The 24,070-nt window shown below is 40.9% G+C and overlaps 2 protein-coding genes across 2 annotated transcripts; both read left to right on the top strand.

The window, feature by feature from the left end:
* Window positions 1-686: 686 nt before the first annotated feature.
* On the top strand, window positions 687-4,307 carry LOC113034092 (glutathione S-transferase theta-3-like). Its single transcript, XM_026188410.1, has 5 exons — window positions 687-1,025; window positions 1,577-1,664; window positions 2,172-2,328; window positions 3,054-3,230; window positions 3,930-4,307. Exons 1-5 carry the CDS (start codon window positions 917-919, stop codon window positions 4,128-4,130), a joined length of 732 nt encoding a protein of 243 aa, XP_026044195.1. The 5' UTR covers window positions 687-916; the 3' UTR covers window positions 4,131-4,307.
* Window positions 4,308-7,204: 2,897 nt separating this feature from the next.
* Window positions 7,205-16,976, top strand: p2rx7 (purinergic receptor P2X, ligand-gated ion channel, 7). Its single transcript, XM_026188598.1, has 13 exons — window positions 7,205-7,462; window positions 8,044-8,191; window positions 8,286-8,357; window positions 8,507-8,579; window positions 9,499-9,595; window positions 10,126-10,206; window positions 10,782-10,917; window positions 11,437-11,573; window positions 11,757-11,847; window positions 14,331-14,396; window positions 15,184-15,288; window positions 15,388-15,495; window positions 16,266-16,976. Exons 1-13 carry the CDS (start codon window positions 7,341-7,343, stop codon window positions 16,770-16,772), a joined length of 1,743 nt encoding a protein of 580 aa, XP_026044383.1. The 5' UTR covers window positions 7,205-7,340; the 3' UTR covers window positions 16,773-16,976.
* The last annotated feature ends 7,094 nt before the right edge of the window (window positions 16,977-24,070 follow it).

Below are 24,070 nucleotides of genomic sequence, written 5' to 3'. Positions count from 1 at the left end.
TCAACCTTGTTGAATGACAGAGTTTTCCTGTATAATGTCACTATAAAACAATATCCAGTAAATGCTCCCATGGTACTAAAATACCTAACAAAGACATCTTCTCCAAAGTTACTGTACTTATTAGTTATACTGTGACTTATTTGGCAAATATACCCTTTGGGATGGCAAAGGCAACATGGATTACAGATGGGGGGGGGGTTGATTTTGATTTTGCAAATAAACTCATTCGTGATAGCTTCGCTACAAAATGTAAACCGAGTGTAAATTCACTGGAGAGCGACGTGTTTCCATGATCGCATCTGGTTTTACAGTATTATAGTATCAAAGTCTTTTTCTAGACAAAGTATTCCCAGCAGGTTATTTCAGTGTACAGTATAAGGTAAACTGTCTTCCACACGGCACATTACAATGTCACGAAACTAATATTAAATTCATCGAGTCTGCTGTTTTCCAGCTTTTACTCTTTATCGCGTCGACTGCAGATCAGTGACAAGTAGCGTACAGAACGGAGCTGGGCAAGTGGCTCCTCCTACTTTGCGCGCTCCCGTGAATGGGGAAACAATTTTTGACGGGGGTAACTACTTTGGCACTGTACTAGTTTTATTTTGTTGTATTTATCCGCGACCGGTCCGTGAAAATATTGTCGGGCCGTGGCGCAAAAAAGGTTGGGGACCGCTGAGCTAAGAGACCCATAAAGTAGATGAAAAAGTGACTAGAGTTCATGAAATGTTTGGTTAAGTTGAGACCAAAGCTCAGATTGCTCAACCATTGCTTACTTTGAACGATCACTATCACTTAAACGTTAGTAGGTCATGTAGCAAGTAGAGGCGGAGTTCTGGTCAGATAGACTATATCAGGCTAGGCAGGAGAGTAGCCACAACACAGAGGGAAGCATCTGCAGCCGTCACATTCCGACATGATGGAGCTCTATCTCGATTTGATATCCCCACCTTGCCGCTCTGTCTTTCTGTTTGCCAGAGCGCTCAGGATTCCCTTTGAGTTCAAGGTTGTCGACCTTGCCACAGGTAATCTTGCTGGGGACAGAGATGATAGTTTATATTTGACTCATGCATGCTTTTGTAAAAGTTTCAGCTCACATTCTAAAATAGTAGCATTTGTATATTTTGGAAAAAAATATAGAGCTAAATGATCTGTAGACTTTGAACTCCGCTTGTTCTCTTTGTCTGCGAATAATTTGGACTGGAAAAGGATTTCGCAAGAGTTCAGAGGAGATGAATGCCCCCACGGCTTTTAACTTGTGCTGTAATTGCTAACATTCACAAAATCTCCCTCTGGGATATCAGTTTACATTTTTCACATTTCACCCAGAAAGAGTTTTGTTAACTCTGAGATACCCGACTCTTTAAGACAGGGACGTTTTTCAAGCAAGTAAAACAGGGAGAGAGAAAAACCCAAGACAAAGGAACAGAGAAACATTGCAATGCTTTCTACTTCCAGACAGTTTAGTCTGTTTGATCTCTTTTCCCACATTCTGAAACAATTTATGGAGTTGTGCAGTCTAGACCTGTTTTTTTAACGTGTTGTAACGTGTGCATGGATTCTGTGTTTGTCTCAGGGCAGCAGTACAGCAAGGAGTTTGGGGACCTCAGCATCGTGAGAAAGGTTCCTGTCATGAAGGATGGAGGCTTCATTCTGACTGAGAGGTACATCGGGCGTCTGAGTTTTGGTCTGGCTTCTTTACACATTATTTAAATGATATAATTATATACATAATTTAATTGAAATACTTTACTTGTCCTGTATCTCTGACATACTTTACTTAGATTGCAGCATAGCTAATATCACATGTTCCACATTTGTGCCTTTTGGACCATTGTGCATGCAGTTCTGTGCCACGTTAAACAGCTTCCTGTGCATTTTCTGTAATTGTACTAAGAGTACATCTAAGAAGTCTATGCCTCAGTGTTGCTCAGTGAGTTTTGAGTTTTTCACTTGTTTGATACTTGGCAGTAATTGGCAGATATTTGTGAGAGTAATCTAAATATGGTCATTTACAGCTCAAAAAACAGGACTGTGACATCCTAAATGCTAAAACTGAACCTACAAAACAGAGTTTCTCAAACTAAAAGATAATTAAGAATCGTTAAATTCAGCACTTTAGCAAGTAGGGGTTAAAACATCATTTGTTTTTGTTCTCTCTTGTGTTGCAGTACTGCGATCTTGGAGTACCTTATGCAGAAATACTCGGGGTCAGTGGCAGATCACTGGTTTCCTGCTGATCTGCAGCAGCGAGCACGTGTGAACGAATACTTCTCCTGGCAGCACATGAACCTCAGAGCTCACTGTTCAAAGGTCTTCCTGCTCAGGGTTCGTGTCCCAGTTCAATCAACTGTCCTCACCTGACGCTTTTCAACACACACATTTCATCAGCCTCGTTTGTCTGATTGGTTCCTTTTGTAGATATGATATGATTTACGGTCCCCACTGACACGTCTGTTTGGACGTTTCAGTGGACCAGTTTCACTTTGGATTTAGACTTTTGCACCAATTTAGAGTTGACTCTTCTTTCAGAGAAAGGCACAATGTGGCACAAAGTCAGCAGCTTTGCATGAAGTTTAAATGACACAGGGTGGCTGAGCTGAAAACTGGCACTTCTAAAAAAACCACAGAATAAGCACCATTAGTACAATGTTTTGTTTGTAATATTTACAGTAATACTTTCCAGTAAACAGTGTGCCAGGATATTGAGATACTTCACAGGATCACCTGCTGGTGCCACAAAAGGAAAAGTCAAAAAGTGTATCCTCTGCGTGCTATGAATGTCCATCCAGTAAATGTTGAGTTTATGACCACCTGGCAGTCAGACACTAACAATTAAAGATTTTAAGCATAACGATATCCAAAAGAACATTTGGAAATCTATGCACATTCCACACGGAAAAACATTTAAAAGAGTCAACTAAGAAAAACAGAAACAAAACTAAACAGAAAAGTTTGAAGCTCTTTCTTTGGATCAGCAATAACTACCTCTCTTAGGCTCTTGACTGCATTGCCGGTGCCAACAGTTAATCTCTGTGTGTCTGTGATGGCAGGCTCTGTATCAGATTGTCATGGACTCTGAAATCCCGAAGGAGACGATGGACTTTGCTGTTGAGAATGTGAAGCAGTCGCTCAACTTGCTGGAGGAGAAATTCCTCCAGAGTAAACCGTTCATCCTCGGGGACAAAATCTCTGTGGCTGATGTGGTGGCCATAGTGGAGATCATGCAGGTACTAATATTTCCATCACTACTGCTGCTTCTGTCGCAGGATTTCTACTTTGCCTGTCGTAACTAATTTTAAAACTAAAATTATAAGTAAATACTGCGTATACATTAAACTCCCACAGCGTGTGTGAAGAGGGAGCTTTAAATCTCTTCTCCAAGAGTCTTGTCACATTTAAGCCAATTGAAATCATTCGTGTGTACAGGTTTTAATCTTTAGTCTTTAGTTTAGTCATATCCATGGTACTGTGCTCAGTTGGTTTGTGTTACCAGTCCATTGTGGTCGAGTTAAGTTGTCTTAAACTGCAGTTTACTCCGGGTCTAAATCCCTTGGACTTGGTCAAAAGTCGTATCTAACTGTTTTCATGGACAACATTTGGCCTTGACTGGCAGCATTGACTTGTGATGAGTTTGTGATGAGTACCTCAACTCATCTGCATGTCTAGCATATAAAACCATATTTAAATTAGGGCCACTCCTACATTAAGCCTGCTTCACATGGAGCACATTAGGGCCAGATGATAAGCGTGTAGCTGGCAGACAGTCATAACTGCAGTATAGTCCATCAGGTGAATTGTCTGAATGAAAATGATATGCTCGGATTGTTCTAACTTTATTTTGTCTTCTGAGTTTTTATTTGTTGTTAAATTCTAACAATTGCCAGCTGATTTCCACAAATATAACTGCACTATTGTCTGTTTTGCAGCCTTTTGGAACTGGTTTTGATGGGTTTGAAGGTCGCCCGAAGCTGATCGCCTGGAGGGACAGAGTGAAGAAAGAGCTCGGTGAGAAGTTATTTGAAGAAGCTCACGAGGCGCTCATGAAGTCCAGCAACATGCCACAGAAGCTGAAGAACAGCGGCAATTTTGCCCAGCTTAAACCTATACTGCAGAAGCTTTTCCACTGAGGAGGTTTCTGTATGCAAACCGACAAAATCAAACTTTATTGGTCGGACTGATCAGTCCAGTTTGTTTTTATTGGGATGTTTTCATACTTAAAGAAATCATGAGCATTTAACCATCTGCACTTTGTACAAAGAAAAAATAAATAAATTTACATCTGATTAAAACTAAGTTGTCAGCCAGTCACAGAATTTCTGGAAATCACTTCTTATGTAAGAACAGATTTAGACATTTTTCCATTTAGACAAATGTAACGGGTGAAATACTTTGAATAACAAAGCCTGTGGCTATCACAAAGTCAAGATAAGGTCACAAGAAGGCTATCCTCCCCAGAAAATATTTTAAAACCTGATCTTCAGCTTTTCCCCCACAGATCTGTGATACTGACAGACACCATCCTCCAGCAGTGAACGTCTGAAATCAAACATTTGTAGTGAGTTTTTAAGAAAACTGATGCTCACCATAGGAGATCCGCAGCCTTTTAAAAAATACAATAATAACCTAATTTCAGTATCACTTTTTTTTAACTTACAGTTAAAAAATGCTTCACAATTTAGATAAATTCTACACAGTAATAAAAATATCCCAAACTAAATACACTGACACGAGCTTAGGTTCTTGCATATGTTTGTACACCACGCACGTGCATTTTCAAACAAGATGAATGACCAAGAAAAAGCCAAATTATAAAAATTTCTCAACAAACTCAAACGTTGCCCCTGGATTTAAAATAAGAGTCCCTTATAGCATGATTGGAGAGGTTGACAGCTGAGTCTCCATCTCCGTTCATGCACCAAGGGTCTTGATGGAACTCTGTTTGGGACGTCTAAAGCAAAAAGGTTAGATCTAATTTTAAAAGGATGAAAAAATATTGTGTAAGATGTGTAGATTCTAAAAAAATTTCAAATTGAGGGAAAACAGGATTTGAGCTGTAATTCTGATATGAGAGGGGGCATCATGTTTTATTTTTATTTTTTGGAAAATTAGATGTAGGAACTTTGGGCAAAATGTACAAATAAAATGAATTATTGAATCCTGCAGTGAGGGGATGCCATGGCTCTGTGATACTTTTAATACCACTAAGAGAAGAGATGTCAGGATTGGAGCTCTTTGTGTGTCCTCTTCTCTGTATGATTACGAAAGTGCTGCCTTCAGGCTCGCTGTAACCCACACTGTATGATGGGCTTGCACAGGGCTGGGGACATGTAGGGTAGAGCTCAGATGTAGAGAATTTGACTGCAAATCAAGAGATTTTTGGTTCAATTCTGGATGCCACCTTGATCTTATTTATGCTAAAGGCACATTTAATAAATATGATACTGGCTCTATAGTTCCTGCTTTAAACTACTGCATGGAAAGGAAAAGGTCTGACATTTAATGCACTGATAGAAACCCTGACCTGAGTGAAATGTTCTCACTGACATTCCAGCTCTGCACACATGACTGTTTCATTGTTTCCTCATGGGAAAGTCTGTCCCGTCACAACAATCCATTTGTCCTGCTGGGGACAAGAAGCTCTTTATCTGGAAGATAAGCAAACATGGAACAACCAAATTCTTCATTTTGTTGCTGTTTAGTTTTCTCTCTTTGCTGCATGGAAAGAAGTTTCAGTTTGGTATTTTTTAATTTAATACATTTTTAAAAATAATTTTAATAAGCCTGCATGGAGACAGAGAGAGGTAATCCTTCCACAGTGATCTGATTAGAGTCCCCTAAACTCATTCGAGACAACACTGCCATCTAGAGTACAGGAAGGCGTTTATTTAAAAGACGAAGAAAAAAACAGAAGAAAGATTCAAGTCTTGGTACCTTTATTTTTCATGTTTGTGTTACACATTGAACATAAGAGCTTCACACCTTCTTCTTTATTCTTCGTCCTCTCAAAAATCATTTTGATGTCCTCATCTGGAACTTTTCTGACAGTCCTAAAGTGGTTTCTCCCGATCCCCTCTGCATCCTGAACCTCCTTTCATGATTTTGAACTATGAGTTCACAGAACAATCGAATGAGTCTAGAGGTAAATGTATTTTCCTCTACAACAACACAAACACAGTGTCAGCAGTGGCACAGCATTTCCTCTCGTCTGGCTCTGTGTACACAGGCAGGTGGACAAAGGCAAAACGCCAGAAGGAAAAATTCGATTTTTTTTTCTTCTTCTAAAAATCAAGTAAGTTTGTTCACAAGAGAGACGAGAAATAAACACACACACAAAAAGACCTGGTTAATTTTGTGTTTTGAAATTATATATTACTAAAAATATGAACGTATATTTTCCAAAACTGTTGAGAAAATATTCAACAACATGAGCTGCGCGGTGCAGCAGCAATTCACAACTGCAGTGGAATAACAAACATGGAAAAGCTAAAATACTTTTTAATGATTTTTTATTCTTGTGTCACTTTTCATTTTCCATATTTTAAAAACATCCTGTATATGTCCTGTGTGCTACTTCCAGTTATTGAAAACGGCTCAGACTCAACCATCTGTGCACATTGATCTCTAAGCTGCTCGGTGACGGTTGTGAGTTAATAAGTGCGTTGCAGTCTTAGTAAAAGGATAAATGATAAATTCTAACCTCCACACACTCTCGCTTATTATTATTTTATTAAATCAGCGTTCCGGTCCAACCGACCTTTATCATGTACAAAACAAAAACCAAAACAGCAGTTTCAGTAAGATGAATCAAAAATAAATCAACAAAAATCATAAATATGTCTGAACATGCAAACATTTTATAGAATAAACACACCTGAGCTCATAAATTCGCGCTAAAAAGAGTCAAAAGCAGCCTGATATCAGACTTAATGATCCCTCATTACAGGAAACATTTCAACTAAACATCACAAATAAAATCAGCAGAACAGATTAAACAAATTATCTAGGAGGGGAATGAGACTGGGAACCGTAGGAAGCTTTTCCCAGTAAATGAAATTAAGGGCTATCATTAATATTGGAACACTAAATAACGACAGAGAAAACTAATTTGGATGTCTAGGTTACCTTTTACATTTGTTAGACATACAAATCCTGATATCGTGACATGCGCTGCAGTTTAATTCCCTCCGTGAGAGCGCATGGTGCATCTGCAGAAGTGTGGCCATGTGACCATCCACACAGGAAGAGGAGTTGAGAAATGAGTCAGAGATTCCTCCTCCGCACAGAAATCAGACAAAAAGTCCTAAAAATCCAGCCCGGAGCGCCTTTCCATCATCACCATGCCGTGCTGCAGGCTGCGCGCTCTGTGTCAGTATGAAACCAACAAGCTGGTCCGGATCCAGAGCGTCCGGCTCGGCTCACTCAAGTGGAGTCTGAACGGAGCCATTCTGCTCTTCATCTGGTGAGTGGATGTGAAATATCTGAGCCCACGCACGCACGCACAGTGCGGCTCAGCTGACACTTCTCACTTCTGCACTTTCACAAGTCCCGTTAAAGCTCGAAGCGTCTGCAGGGAGAAACAGACACGAGTGATCGTTTATGAATATCTGACTGAGTCTGAACTCCAGTTTGAGATCCTTAAAATTATCTTCAATTAGTGGAGGAACAAATTTAATATCCAGCAAGTTTTTAACTCATTTTGATTGATTTCCATTTGGAAAAGGAGCATTTCTGTTGCTTCCCACCAAACATCCTAGTAGCATAGCTAGTAGCAGAGACAGCTGCAGGAAAACATGACCTTTCTGTTATTAGACAAGAAGATATCAAAATGGCCTTTGATTAATCACCATAAAAGCTAATTGCAGCTTTTTTTGTGCCCAAAACTGGTTAAGCTACAAAAAGCTGACCATCAGTGTCCGGTAAATATCTACAACTTGAACGTATTCCTTCAGTTTTGAGTCTTTATCCTCTAAACCAGACAATGTGACTCATAATCCCCAAGCTCTAATCATTTAAAAATTTCATTTATTTCCTATCTTGCAGTATCATGATGTTATGGAACAGGAAGTACCAGGAGTTTGACCTGGTGGTCAGCTCGGTTACCACAAAGGTAAAGGGTGTGGCTCAGGCGCCCCTGCCCGAGGTCGGGAACATGGTCTGGGATGAGGTGGACTACAGCGGGCCTTGGAAGGTGGGAACTTGATCCTCTGGGTGCTGAGCTGTGAAGGTTTTTTTTGTGGTTGTTAAAAATAAAAATTCCTTTATTTATTTAAAAATCTTTGTAGGGGAAGAACACCTTCTTTGTGGTGACCAACGCAATTGTGACAAAGAATCAGAAGCAGGGGAAATGTGCGCAGGTGCTTTTTCATCATTTATATTTTTTATTATTATCTGTGTTCATCTTGTTTTAATGACATCACATATTGTATTGCTAACAAAGACTACAGTAAATAGAAGATGTTGTTAATAAGAGTAACTCCAATTTTCTGCACTGTCTATTTCTCAGGTTCCTCTCAAAGGCAGATTCTGTCACACTGATAAGGACTGTGAGAAAGGAGCCTGGGACCAGCAGAAACACGGTACAGTGACTTCTTTCAATACACCTTGTTTCATGTCCAGGGCCAACAGACAGCAGGTTTTTTTAGCTGCTAGAAGGGCAGCAAACAAGAAGGGGTCCAGTTCACCTTAAACATGTTTGTTTCTACTTTAAAATTGGGCATTTTAACATGAGAGTCTATGGAGATTCACTCAGTCTTGGAGTCAGCCTCCACCAGTGATATGGGAACTGCAGTTTTTGATCCAACTTTAGTTTTTAATTAGTATTTAATTAGAAATTCAGTAGCAATAAATAAGCTTGAAGCTAAGAATAAAGACATCATTAAGTATTAAAAGATAAACTGACACGTTGTTGGTGTCAGTTTATCCCGCTTTTGTCAGTTTAAATAGATTTTCTGTAAAGATTAGAAATGTAAAACTAACTTCAGGTGGTTCATACACAACAGTAGAGCAGCTAAACCATTTTACTGAAACTGTGAGACAATCGAGAGTAACAAAACATAAAAACACAGCATTAAAAATATTGTATGTTTCATTTTATACTGACCACTCAAAGTGCTTTAGACTACAAAGCACCTTTAACCATGTGTTTATATTATATAATGGTTACTTCCCACATTACAACTCACATCCACGGCCAATTTACAATCACCGGTTAATCTAACATGCATATCTTTGTGTGGGAGGAAGCTGGGAGAAACCCACACAGGCCCAATGTGAAGGGAGAACTCCACACAGAAAGGCCCCACTGTGACGTGACTCTGCTAACCACTGGATCCCTGTGCTGTTCCCAAAATGAGAGTGACGTCCTGTGTCCACAGAAATCAGAGGAATTAATAATTTCTGGTTTGCAGCTCAGATGGTTGTAGTTCTGTGCAGCTCTGAGTCTGCTGTAGGAATCAAACATCCTTTAGGGTTTATACGACTGCTTCCCTCTTGCAGGGATTCAAACGGGATCGTGTGTGAAGTTTGATTTATCGAAGAAAACCTGTGAAGTTTCTGCGTGGTGTCCGATCGAAACCAGATCGACTCCTCCAAGGTAAGAGAAATGTTTTTTTTCTACACAATGTGACATTTCAGAAGTCTTTGAAGTTCACTGACAGCCACATCATGTGAGCTCGAGCTAAAAAACATGGGTACAACATCTAGTTAGATGCATGTAGACTGTGCAGTGGTTATACCAACTCAATCGGGAGCAAGAGACACAGCTGTTATTCTTCCATGATTTGTTCCCTTCTTTCCACACCCTCTTTGGCTCTGTTATGATAACAGCTGGAAGACACATCATACAAGTAGTCCTCTGCAAAAGCTTGGACTGTAAAGCAGGAGAAAAACATACTAATACATGCCATCACACCCCCTCCAATAAGTAGAAACCAAGTTTAAACCACCACACAATCTTCGAATACTAGAGTCATACATTTACCACTCATATAAATATTAACATCTATGGATTATACAGAGCAAGAAGCATTTTGAGAAGCTGACAGGACTTCCCAGCAGTTTTTAATTGGCCTAGTTTGCTCTCAAAAGCGTTTTGGCTAATAATCATCGCTTCATGTGACGCAGACCTGCTCTGCTGGCAGCAGCTGAGAACTTCACTGTCCTCATCAAAAACAACATCCGATTCCCAGCTTTCAACTACATCAGGTGAGACTGCTCTGTGCCTGCAGATACAGCAGATTCAGTTTCTCCCCTTCAGCTGCTTCAGTTAAGAAATGCAGAGATTTTGTATTTTTTCAATGAGTTTGTTTTTCTTTCAGGGTTTTTTTTTTTTGCATCAGCAGTTTTGGAGTTAGTTTTTAATTCTTGGAACTTGATCATTGTGACAATTTCTTTTTAATGCTAAGGAGATTTTTTTTATTTTATTTTATTTTTATAGTTCATCTTGCAGATCTTTATCTTCAATGAAAACAATGATGTTATATCACTTAAACTGGATCACAGTTGTTTCACTTCAGGTTTACTGTGCTGTTGTGCAGGAGCAAAACTGTTCAGCAGTCCATGCATTTACAAATCTGTTTGCACAAATACATACAGAAACCCCTATGCTGCTGTGTTACCTTTGCTCCTTGTTGCTGGGTTGCTGCAACTGCACATTGTGTTTAATGATGCTAATATTTTGCATTTGGCATAAAAAAACATTCAGAAAGACCCTCTTCATTACCAGGGAACTGAAACTTCAGATTTTTAAATTAAATATTGAAGTCCTCTTTCTTTTACAGAAGGAACATCCTCCCAGAGATGAACGACGCCTACCTGAGGAACTGCCACCGAGGAAACGACTCCCTGTGCCCCATCTTCAGACTGGGAGACATCGTCCGAGAGGCCGGGGAAAGGTTCTCTGAGATGTCAGTGGAGGTGAGTTAATGTGTTCACGGGTCTCTCAGGTGAAAGCAGAATTCATCCCCAAGTGGTTTGGTACCACAATATTTCTCCATCCTGAGATTTTAACTTTAAATTCAGTAAAATGGACATCCTTCCTCTTTGTGAGCCATTTCTGTCATCAAATAGAAATGAAAAACCGCTGATGGGCGAAAAAGAAAGAAAGAAAGAAAAGGAAGCGTTGCCACAACAAACTGTGTGTGGACATAAAAATAAAGAAATAGTTTAATTTTGTTTTATGTTCTGTTTTCAGGGTGCACTTTGTTTTAATTGCTGCTATTGTCCTGCTTTTTTTTTTCTTTCTTTCTCAGACATAAGTAGAAATACTCTTATTTGAAGGTTTGAAGTTTAATATGTTGGGAAAAATATACCTTATTACACAAGCACAGTAATCAATAAAACCTCTAAATTCTGAAACATGAACTGATGTAAAAAATCAGTTCTGGGTTTTCCTCTGTAAATGTTGAGCTTTTGTAGTCCCGCTTTTGACCACAGGGAGGCGTCATCGGCATCCTGATCAAATGGGACTGCAACCTCGACAGGCTCATGCAGCGCTGCCTTCCCAGATACTCTTTCAAGCGACTAGATGAAAAAGAGAGCAACAAGACGCTCTATCCAGGCCTCAACTTCAGGTGAGCGCAGGTCAAAGGTCACCTCCATCGTGCTCTGTGTGCAGTGGACAGTCAAGAGTCACTAAAGGAACAATGAAAACAATTAAAGCTATACACAAGCGGTGACAAACCTTCTCTTGCTTTAATATTTACGTCAGCCCTTCAAAGTTATTGTATCTGTCACATCCTGTGTTTTTTCACCAGGTTTGCAAAGTACAACACTGTGAATGGAGTGGAGGAGCGAACACTCTACAAAGCATTTGGGATCAGATTTGATGTCATGGTATTCGGACAGGTGAGGTTTTTATTTCCTTATTGTTTCGTCCCTCTGTTAAAGGGTTAAAGTAAAGCTGACTGCTAATGCAGAACAATTAATTCATCAATGAGTAAGACTGCTGTTCGTTAGAAAATCACAGTATTGAGCCATTGAATCGATCTAACAATGTACTACTGTGGCCCAGAGGAGTAAAAAAATACAATATTAATATAAGACACCACAACAAAACTGAAAATTTCTCTTTTGTTGTCATGTTTTCAGAATAGTTTAATTATTCCCCCCTTGAGATGATTGTTTTGGGAGAAATCAATCTGCTCCTGCTGCTGTTGTTTTTTTGTTTTTTTTTGTTTTGTTGTTGTTGTTTTTTTTTTTTTTACTGCATATTAGCATGACTCTCATTAAATGAGCAAGAAACCATAAAAAAAAAACCCCAAACCATGATATCGATCATGGTAATGTCAAAGAACTTCAGATTACAAATCATATTAGAACAAAACACTCACAGTATTCACCTAAAACACTACTACCTGACACCTACAGCCAATTTAGCACCACCAGTTAATCGAGCATGCATGCCTGTGGACTGTGGGAGGAAACCCACGCAGGCACAGGGAGCACACTGTACACACCTCCACACAGAAAGGCCCAAGCCAACCAGGATATTTGAACCAGCAACCTGCTTCCTGCAAGGCAGCGGTTTTAATCACTGCACTGCTATAGTCCTTGCATACTGTAGCCACACTGGCATGCTAATTTGGGAAATGTTTGGTTTAGATCAGCTGATGGGTTCCCAGTGGGAAAAATGTGAGTTTATGATATATTTTCAGTGGCCCTGAGAGGCCAAACGGACTGCAACTTAACAAAACACCAGCAAAAAGAAAAACGCTGTAAAAGTGCACAAAACACAATGGACATAGGGGGGAAAAAAGGAAAAACGACAATGGATATACAAAAAAAGAAAACAGAAATAGGAAAAAACACAACGGAAGTGTTTCTGGGGAGACTATTACCCGACGGACCAGTTGCAGGAACCCAAAACATGGTAGATGTATTTTATCATGATTCATATAATACTGATGACGGGTTTTTAGGCTAATAGTTAGGCTAACACACTTACCTCTGATCTTTTCTTTCCTCACAAAACCGATAGATCCTCCACTTCTTTTAAGTGTCTCCCAGGGCAATTCTTAGCATATTTTGGTTCCTGCAACTGGTCCGTCGGGTTATTGTCTCCACAGAATCACTTCCCCTGTGCTTTTGGAAATCTGTTTTTCCTTTTCCTATTTCCGTTGTGTTTTGTGTGCTTTTGCAGCGTTTTTCTTTTTGCTGGTGTTTCTTAAGTTGAAGTCCGTTTGGCCTCTCAGGGCCACCGTATATTTTCCTCCTATTTAATAATTTATCAAAAAGCCCTCATTAAGACAAAAGTTCCAGGACTGTGGCTGAAAAGTGAACTTTTCTCAGGAAGGCTCTGAAATGAGTGAAGTGACCCTGAAGTATCTGAGAGCTGATTGTTGGTCAGTGCTTCCTTTATTACCTCTTTTAGCAGTGAATCCACTTAGAAGGCGATAACGGCAATGCACAGCAATGAGGTGCTCCGTTAAACAGTCAACATCACTGACAAATGTAAATGTTAATAGTTAACCTTTCTATTTCATACCAGTCATTTCTGATATGTTCTGAATTCTGAACTTCACACAGCTGTAATAGAACCTGCTTCCTGCCATTTTGTTGTCTTGTGTGAAGAAATTGTGGTCATTTTAGATGTACTTCCAGGAGATCAGATTTTCTGCAAACCATTAGTTCACTGTATAATGTATTACAGTTGGGTCATTTGACCTTGCATGTCAAACAATTTTTGGATTCAAAGAAATCGGTTGCATAAGCCTCCAGTTTTTTAACATGACTTATTTTTTGAAAAACTCTTTCAAACTATTCTCGAAAAACTCATTCATAACCTCTTTTTTTTTTCTTTTACTTTCTTTGCCATCCCCCCCCCCCCCCCCTTGTTTTAATGTAATTATGTATTTACTTCTTCCCTACTCCTGTTATGCAACTTTGACTCCATTTAAAACTGTGCAAATGTCAAGTCAGCTGGAATCTGAATTAAAAAATGCTTAAAATTGGACTGATTGTGTGATGCTGTAGGAAATAATCTAAGTTTAACACTGGAAAATTCAAACTGATGTTGGACAGAGAATCAAAATGTAATCAAATCAGACAAATCAGATTTATATGATTGGTAATATTTTTAGACTCTGTATCTGTGAATTTTGGCTTTTATGTTTAGCGGGCTATGTGCATTTTTTTTTTTTTTCAGTTGAAAGAGAAAAAGTTTTGTATCTTGTTAGTGAAATAAAATTACTGACAAGTCATACAAGATGTACTTTATCAGTAACTCAATTTGTGCTTGCCTGTTTGCTCTTGGGGAATTTCTGGCGTCAGTATATCCAAATTTTTGGCGAGAGGAGAATGTAAAGGGGAAAATGTGATTTGTTTTTCAGGCGGGAAAGTTTAGCTTCATTCAACTCATCATCTACATCGGCTCAACGCTGTCCTACTATGCCCTGGTGAGAGACCACACACATGTCCATTCATGCTTTTATCCTCCTTCAGGAGTGAGCACAGTGGGACTCAGTGTTAAAGTCCAGAGTGGGAGTGCAGCGCATGGAAAATATATTCAACTCCTCTGCAGATGCAGGGGAGCAACCATAAATATCAAAGCAAGCTTATTAATGTCATTAAAAAATCGAGAAGTTATCCATGATTTCATAAAATTTACATGATTTTAATCTTCTTATATTGTATTAATTGCTCACAGTAAAAAGTCCAAATAAGTTTCATGTGTAGAGTGTCTTTTAACGTAAGACTTAACATTAGAAACATTTTTGTATGTATACTTTTACCTTAATTATAGTTTTATAACATTTTTACATGATGTTGTCCTTTGAATGTCATAGTTACCTTATTATTTAATACATTTTAAGAACTTATTTAAAAACTTTTGAAATTGTCTTTTGACAGATTTTTAATAAAATTTTACAAAATTTATAAAATTTTCAAAAAGTTAAAAGCTTACCTTTCAAATATCCACAGTAAAAAAAGAAAAAAGAAATTAAGTAATTTTAGTTTTGTTTACATATGGCAAGTGAACCTTTTAATTTGGCAAGAAAAGTTTGGTCATAAATGTGGGTTTTATGTCCAAATTGTAACTTTTTGACTTAATTTTGATTTAAACAACTTGATTGTATTTTGTACATGTCTAATGTAATTTATCGTATTTAGTGTAAAGTTCACGTTTACTGAAGGAAAGTGTCCCTCATCTCTATTTATGTGAAAGTCTGTCTTTCCGTCCAGACAACCATCCTGATCGACTGGTTGATTGTAACCAGCTGTTACTCTGCAGAGGTCGGTCAAAACTACTCTGAAAGGAAAGTGGAATCAATCCAAGATCAAGTGAAGGTGAAGGTGTTTTGATTTGATTTTGTGTTTACTGCAGCTCTGAACCAGTGACAAAGAATGTAATAGATTAATGTTATTTCATGTGACCGTGTGTTGCAGTGCATCCTTTGTGTTTCCTACATTGATGAGAACAACCTTCGACTGGTAAAACGCTCACAAAAGAAAAGTTTACAGGTCATCAAACCGATGTCTGTTCAGCCACGTAAGGTAAACCTACAGAGCACAGAGTGCAGAAATCAAAGTGTAAATGAGGAAAATGTACAAAAAAAGATGCTTGATAGTAGCCTGCACATACAACCCTACAGAAAGAAACGGGAGATGCTAATGGCTAATTCAACTGCTTTTAAATACACCATATGAGCAAACCCAGATTATAAATGGCAGCGAGATGAGAATAATATTTGTGCTCACCTGTAGCACATTCTTCACTCACAGCAGGTCTTTTCTACTCCCAAAACACAAAGAGGTCGTAATTCATACCCTACCGCTGAAAATTCTATTGTGAATTGAATTATATCTGATAGACACATGATGTAAATATAAGGAAAGTTTTGAGCATCTTCATCAAAAAGAAGTTCCATCCATCCGCAGAGATACCCTGACCTCCTCCTTCACCAGTTCTTCTGTTGGGAGACATGTTTGCATGCCAGCTGAGAGACACAATCCCTCTCACGTGTCCTGGGTCGGCCTCGAGTTCTCTCACTTGGACATTCCAAGAATTCCTCTTGTTTGAGGCATCCAGAGTTCTCCATGAATCACTACCTTATTGTGTTTTAGGGGTTTTAGGTGATCCCAGGAACTTGGTACTATCTCCTAAGGCAAATCGGTCCTTTTTGAGGGACCGGAATAAGCACAATTTAAAAAAAAAAAAAAAAATGATGACAAAACCTAATTGTGTGTTTTTTGTGTGTGATGTCATGCAACATTATTTCTTGCTTTAGAGACAGATTTTTAAAATGATGCTCTCATCTCTGCAGGAGGATCCAGGACACTTGAGAGCCATTCTCTGCCTCCTACAGCCAAGTGATGACACCAATGATGATGTTCAGCCTTCCCTTGGCAAGAAAACCGATCCAAATGCCAAACCCCATCGTCCAGCCTGGTGTATGTGTGACTCCTGTGCTCCTTCCTCCCTCCCAGAGGAGGAGTTGTGCTGCAGGCGGACCGAGGGCACCTGCATCACCTCGTCTCCTCTGTTTGGGCAGCTGGTGCTGCGGCGCTCCCTGCTGGAAGCAGTGCTCCTGTACCAGGATCCCCTGTCTCCTTCAGTGAAAAAGCTTCAGACTGCCGCCCTGCGTCACTGTGCCTACAGAGAGTACATCAGCTGGCGGTTTGGGGTCCCACCCAATGACACCCATCCTGCCATTCCTAGCTGCTGCGTGTGGAGAATCAGGAGGGAGTACCCGAGCCCAGATGGACAGTACAGTGGTTTCAGACCTGTAAAGATGACTTCCATGCAAGCCTGTGAAAACGGAGAACTATGAAAGGAGTGTTTTCAATTTACAGAGCAGGGAAGCCCTCACTAACTGACCTACTAACAGTGTTCATGTACTGTCTGCCTTACAAAGCAAAACAAAAATGCAACAACTTTACTCATTTGTCCGGAAAATGAAACTTAATCAGTTTGTCAGCTTGTGTTCGGTGAAGGAAAACTTCACTAAGTCAATAAATTACTGCATTTTCTCAAATCTGTCAAGTCGTTTGGCTGCTTGGCTGCCATTTTTCTTACATTCTCTCTCTTTATGCTGCTTTTTGCCTTTATAGGGCAGGAATAACTCTAATCGGGCTCAGACAAAGATTTTCTCCTGCCAGGAATGTGTTCACATTCATCAAATTATATGGAAAGATGGAGAGTTTTGTTCCAGGATGGGAGAGAAACAGCCCTGAGTAGATTTGACATATTTTTCCTATCTCCGCTAAGGTTCACTAACTGCAGTAAGGTGGGGAGCCTGAGTGTGTATTTTCATTTGTACACAGATGAGACTAAAAACAACAGCTGGTTTTTTGGGTTGAAGGAAAGTCATCGTGTTATTGGGGTTTATGTTTTTCAGTATTGCCATTTCACTCTGTACTCCTGATTTCATTCTGCATGTAAAGAAACTGTCTACTGCACAGAGGGTACATTTTTATATAACTGACCAGTTTAACTTTTATCAAGCTTACTGACAGGTGCGCCCATATAGGCAGTCTGCTGGGCTTCACTAAGCAAATTCATGTCACAAAAATGGAACACTTGACTATTTTTGTGTTGTTGGTGCCTTTTTATATGATTTGGACTGGACTGGTTCTTTTGGACTGGACTTTTCTTCCCTACTGGAGCATTTAAAGTGTTTTAAACAACATTCCTCATTCACACCCATTCACACAAGCATGCTTTTCTACATCTACAGGGAGTGCAGAATTATTAGGCAAGTTGTATTTTTGAGGAATAATTTTATTATTGAACAACAACCATGTTCTCAATGAACCCAAAAAACTCATTAATATCAAAGCTGAATGTTTGTGGAAGTAGTTTTTAGTTTGTTTTTAGTTTTAGCTATTTTAGGGGGATATCTGTGTGTGCAGGTGACTATTACTGTGCATAATTATTAGGCAACTTAACAAAAAACAAATATATACCCATTTCAATTATTTATTTTTACCAGTGAAACCAATATAACATCTCCACATTCACAAATATACATTTCTGACATTCAAAAACAAAACAAATCAGCGACCAATATAGCCACCTTTCTTTGCAAGGACACTCAAAAGCCTGCCATCCATGGATTCTGTCAGTGTTTTGATCTGTTCACCATCAACATTGCGCGCAGCAGCAACCACAGCCTCCCAGACACTGTTCAGAGAGGTGTACGGTTTTCCCTCCTTGTAAATCTCACATTTGATGATGGACCACAGGTTCTCAATGGGGTTCAGATCAGGTGAACAAGGAGGCCATGTCATTAGTTTTTCTTCTTTTATACCCTTTCTTGCCAGCCACGCTGTGGAGTACTTGGACGCGTGTGATGGAGCATTGTCCTGCATGAAAATCATGTTTTTCTTGAAGGATGCAGACTTCTTCCTGTACCACTGCTTGAAGAAGGTGTCTTCCAGAAACTGGCAGTAGGACTGGGAGTTGAGCTTGACTCCATCCTCAACCCGAAAAGGCCCCACAAGCTCATCTTTGATGATACCAGCCCAAACCAGTACTCCACCTCCACCTTGCTGGCGTCTGAGTGGGACTGGAGCTCTCTGCCCTTTACCAATCCAGCCACGGGCCCATCCATCTGGCCCATCAAGACTCACTCTCATTTCATCAGGCCATAAAACCTTAGAAAAACCAGTCTTGAGATATTTCTTGGCCCAGTCTTGACGTTTCAGCTTGTGTGTCTTGTTCAGTGGTGGTCGTCTTTCAGCCTTTCTTACCTTGGCCATGTCTCTGAGTATTGCACACCTTGTGCTTTTGGGCACTCCAGTGATGTTGCAGCTCTGAAATATGGCCAAACTGGTGGCAAGTGGCATCTTGGCAGCTGCACGCTTGACTTTTCTCAGTTCATGGGCAGTTATTTTGCGCCTTGGTTTTTCCACACGCTTCTTGTGACCCTGTTGACTATTTTGAATGAAACGCTTGATTGTTCGATGATCACGCTTCAGAAGCTTTGCAATTTTGAGACTGCTGCATCCCTCTGCAAGATATCTCACTATTTTTGACTTTTCTGAGCCTGTCAAGTCCTTCTTTTGACCCATTTTGCCAAAGGAAAGGACGTTGCCTAATAATTATGCACACCTGATATAGGGTGTTGATGTCATTAGACCACACCCCTTCTCATTACAGAGATGCACATCACCTAATATGCTTAATTGGTAGTAGGCTTTCGAGCCTATACAGCTTGGAGTAAGACAACATGCATGAAGAGGATGATGTGGACAAAATACTCATTTGCCTAATAATTCTGCACTCCCTGTAGGTACTTGATGCCATACTAGTCAGATAGTGATGGATTTGAACTGGTGATTCTTGTTGAATGTGTTGAATGGGTAATTATCGTGGCTTGTGGTTAACTGTACTAACAGCATGTCTAAGGGGTCTGTGCTCCAGTTTTGCTGACTGAAAGTGCTTTTTATTATCTTAAACGTGGCATTATTCTGCTACCAAATCTGCTAGTTTCAGGACTTTGGGGACTCCAGCTTTTTCACATCTTCTTCACCCTTTTTTAATGTGTATGTGTCTATGTGGGGTTTTTTTTGGGTTTTTTTTTAATACACCATCTTGATAATTAAGTTTTGACAGCAACACATCTTATCCTTATCTATCTAAGGTCAGTGAATGCTGTACACGAAAGTTTACACATCTGGCACTTCTTAACCAAAGCTGGACCCTTTAAAATGTTACAATGTAGTCCATTTGGATGCCACTGGTCTCTTAAAAGATTAAAAAGCATGGTAGCAGCTATTGAGCCTTCAGGGTGATGTCACAACGCTCACATCCATCTTTAATATGCGGTATGACCGTTACAAAGAGATTTTGTACTGCTGCTTTTATGTTGATTAAAATATCTGGCATTTTCTTTTTGATAGTGCAGTCACTGTTGCATGTTATGCTTGCTATGTCCTTCTAAGCCCTCACATTCATGGGCCCTGTACATAAAGAGTGAATTGTTGTTTATACTAATAGATTGTGACATATTGAACTTTGAGGTTCAATCTGCTGATTCTTTTCACATCTGAAGGGAGTCAAACTGTCTCTTTCCTGTATTCACGCCTTTAATGAGGTGCTAAGTGAATCAGCTGCTGGCTGTGTATTTGCTGTAAAGTGGTTTCAGTCCTGTCGCCTAATCTCAGCCAACAAATGAGCTTTTTATCCCCCAAACTGTTAAATTTCAGTACCAAGACATTAGTTTAGACTCACTCATCTGATTTTAGATTCTAGAAAAAAGAATAAAGCTATTTCTTTAAACCTTTGCTGTTTTATCTTTGATCGCTATCTTTTGCGTCTTCCCTTGTTCAACCTGTTTATTTGTTTTGAATAGATGATAAATGGGAAGAGCTGTTTGGTGTGAAAACTGTGTTGAAATCAGCAGTTTTGCAGAACACACACAAGAGTTGGAGCAGCTGCTCTGGCTTGGGAAAGAGAAAACACCTCTAACAGTCCAAAATAAGTACATACATCTTCACATAAAGATAAGACGCTTCATTTGTTATACAGTGACACGGTTTCGGGGTGATAGCAGAAGGTGGTCATACATCAGCCGTAATCCCGCTTTATGAGTAATGACACGCCATAATTTTACAGAGCCACATCTGAATGTGTTGATAGTGGTGAGGGCACTTTAATGTTTATATTATACATTTCTAATAAAACAGAAGATCTCACTGAACTGTTTTTTTTTTCATGTAAGTTTTTAGTCTATTCTTCTATTTAATTTTCATCCATCCATCCATCCATCCATCCATCCATCTTCATCCGCTTTATCTGGGGCCGGGTCGCGGGGGCAGCAGCCTAAGCAAAGAGGCCCAGACCTCCCTCTCCCCAGCCACCTCCTCCAGCTTATCCGGGGGAACACCAAGGCGTTCCCAGGCCAGCCGAGAGATATAATCTCTCCAGCGTGTCCTGGGTCTGCCCCGGGGCCTCCTCCCGGTGGGACATGCCTGGAACACCTCACCCAGGAGGCGCCCAGGGGGCATCCTTGTCAGATGCCCGAACCACCTCAGCTGGCTCCTTTCGATGTGGAGCAGCAGCTGCTCTACTCTGAGCCCCTCCCGGATGGCCGAACTTCTCACCCTATCTCTAAGGGAGAGGCCAGCCACCCTTCGGAGAAGGCTCATTTCTGCTGCTTGTATTCGTGATCTCGTTCTTTCAGTCACTACCCACAGCTCGTGGCCATAGGTGAGGGTAGGGACGTAGATCACTCAGCTCCCTCTTCACCACGACGGACCGGTGCAGCGTCTGCATTACTGCAGCTGCAGCCCCAATCCGTCTGTCGATCTCCGGCTCCCTTCTCCCATCACTCGCGAACAAGACCCCGAGATACTTGAACTCCTCCACTTGGGGCAGGAACTCATCCCCGACCCGGAGTGGGCACTCCACCCTTTTCCGGCTGAGAACCATGGCCTCAGATTTGGAGGTGCTGATCCTCATTCCCGCTGCTTCACACTCTGCTGCGAACCGTTCTAGTGCGAGCTGGAGGCCCTCACCCGATGGAGCCAACAGAACCACATCATCCGCAAAAATCAGAGATGAGATTCTGAGGCCACCAAAGCGAAAGCCCTCCGCCACTTGGCTGCGCCTAGAAATCCTGTCCATATAAATTATGAACAGAACCGGAGACAAAGGGCAGCCCTGGCGGAGCCCATCACCCACCGGGAACGAGTCCGACTTATTGCTGGCAATGCGAACCAAGCTCTTGCAACGGTTGTATAGGGATCAAATGGCCCGTAGCAATGGGCCAGACACCCCATACTCCCGCAACACCTCCCACAGGACACCCCGAGGGACACGGTCGAATGCCTTCTCCAAGTCCACAAAACACATGTAGACTGGTTGGGCAAACTCCCATGCACCCTCAAGTATCCTCGAGAGGATAAAGAGCTGGTCCAGTGTTCCGCGACCAGGACGAAAACCGCATTGTCCTCCTGTATCCGAGGTTCGACTAGCGGACGAACTCTCCTTTCCAGCACCCTGGCATAGACTTTCCCAGGGAGGCTGAGGAGTGTGATCCCCCTGTAGTTGGAACACACCCTCCGGTCCCCTTTCTTAAAGATGGGGACCACCACCCCGGTCTGCCAGTCCACAGGTACTGCCCCTGATCTCCACGCAACATTGCAGAGGCGTGTCAACCAGGACAGCCCTACAACGTCCAGAGCCTTCAGGAACTCGGGGCGGACCTCATCAACACCAGGGGCTCTGCCACCAAGGAGCTGTTTAACTGCCTCAGTGACCTCGCCCCCGGAAATTGGCGGGTCATTCCCCTCATCCCCAGACTCTGCTTCCTCCTCGGAAGACATGTCAGTGGGATTAAGGAGGTCCTCGAAGTATTCCTTCCACCGCCTGACAATTTTCCCAGTCGACGTCAGCAGCGCTCCGCCAGCACTATACACAGTGCAGGTAGAGCACCGCTTTCCCCTCCTGAGATGCCTGACGGTTTGCCAGAATCTCTTCAAGGCAGTCTGAAAGTCTTTTTCCATGGCCTCTCCGAACTCTTCCCACACCCGAGTTTTTGCTTCAGCCACTGCCCGAGCCGCATTCCGCTTGGCCTGTCGATACCTGTCGGCTGCCTATTTAATTTTCATAATCAGCCAATTAGAAATGGCACAGGCACGGCAACAAGTTTCAGTTCTTTCAGATGCATGGTATATTTTGGTTCTTCATTTAGGTGCTGCCTTTGACAACCAGTGCCTGCAGAACAATGTAAGGAAAGACTGTAAAGAGATGTCACTTATCTGCAGTTCAGGATCTATTAGAAAATCGTGGCACAAAAAGAGACCAGTTGTCTTTAGTTTCAGCCCTTTCTGTTGGAGTCCCCAAATCTGTGGCTCAAAGGAACTCAGCATATGACATGCTACAAAACTTTGCTGCACTTTAAAAATGTTTTAGGAGGGAAGGTTTATGAAAGGAGAAAAAGAAAGAAACTTGTTTAACTTCCTCCCATATTCACCATGGGTCACTGCAGCAGTGTGATTCACAAGATTTGATAGATTTGTCTTTTTTTGTTGTTTGTTTTTTACACCCAACAATGCCCTTCTGGACATAACCCTACCAGGGATAGATCTCTCCATCTGGGCTCAAACTGGGAAGCTTATTGGGTAAACCAATACACTATGAAGCCATGTTAGTGTGAGATTGTAGCTTCAGCAGAAAAAGCAAGGAGAGAGAGGGGGAGAAAATGGTTTAAACCAACCATAAAATGTGCTGTCTTATACAGGTTTTAGCAGGTATGTTAATAAACCAAACTAATAAAACTGAGTGTAAAACAGGACTGCAGTCAAAACTGCAAAAAGCAGTGTAAGCAAAAGGCTGCTGGCAATGCAGAAGAAACCCAGCTGCTCTGCCTGCACCTATTTATATGAATACAGTTGAGCCTCTTCAGCCCTGGGACTCCAAGGAGAGTGCAATTGTGATTTTAGAAACAGAAAAGAACAATTGGATGGTATTTGTTCCTGTGCATTGAAGACAAGCCTTCCTAACGTGGACAAATACAGCTGGTATGAACAAATGCTGCCTTGACAGTTTTTTTAGAAAGATGCAAACCAGCAGAAAAGTGAAAATTTCAAATGCAAGCCATTCTCTGGGGCTTGTCCTCTGAAACAAGTCCAACATATCCAGGAAATATGTTCCCTATCTGGCTTCACCCACCCCTAACATCATCAGTCATGATTACTGGTTGCAAGAAGCTGACGATGAATCAACTCTTTGTTTTTTCATTGACTATGAGCTGACATAGGTGCCCTACTTAAGGACTACATCTCCATGTATCTCATAGAAACGCTAAATATATCTATAAATAAAATGTATTGGAGGGAAAAACTGGAAGGAATAATTTTTCCCCCAAGAATCTAAACCAAAGGATTTAGATGGTCTCTTGAAATTAAATCTTCTCTTATTGTCTGTGCATTGACATCAGAGGGATCTTCTAGGAATGACGACACTTGAACCACTTTTATCCAGATAATTTATTGGTCAGTGGGTGGTGGTTTTGCACATGTCTCATATCTCTAAGATAACCTGCCTGCTGCTCAGGCTCACTGGCTGTTGTCTCTATAAACATTGTGCCCAGCATGGACACGGTAAAGTCTGAAACAACAA

The sequence above is a fragment of the Astatotilapia calliptera genome, chromosome 12 (genome assembly GCF_900246225.1).
Source record: "Astatotilapia calliptera chromosome 12, fAstCal1.2, whole genome shotgun sequence".
NCBI classification, from domain to species: domain Eukaryota; kingdom Metazoa; phylum Chordata; class Actinopteri; order Cichliformes; family Cichlidae; genus Astatotilapia; species Astatotilapia calliptera.
This window is presented reverse-complemented; position numbering and strand designations above follow the sequence as displayed.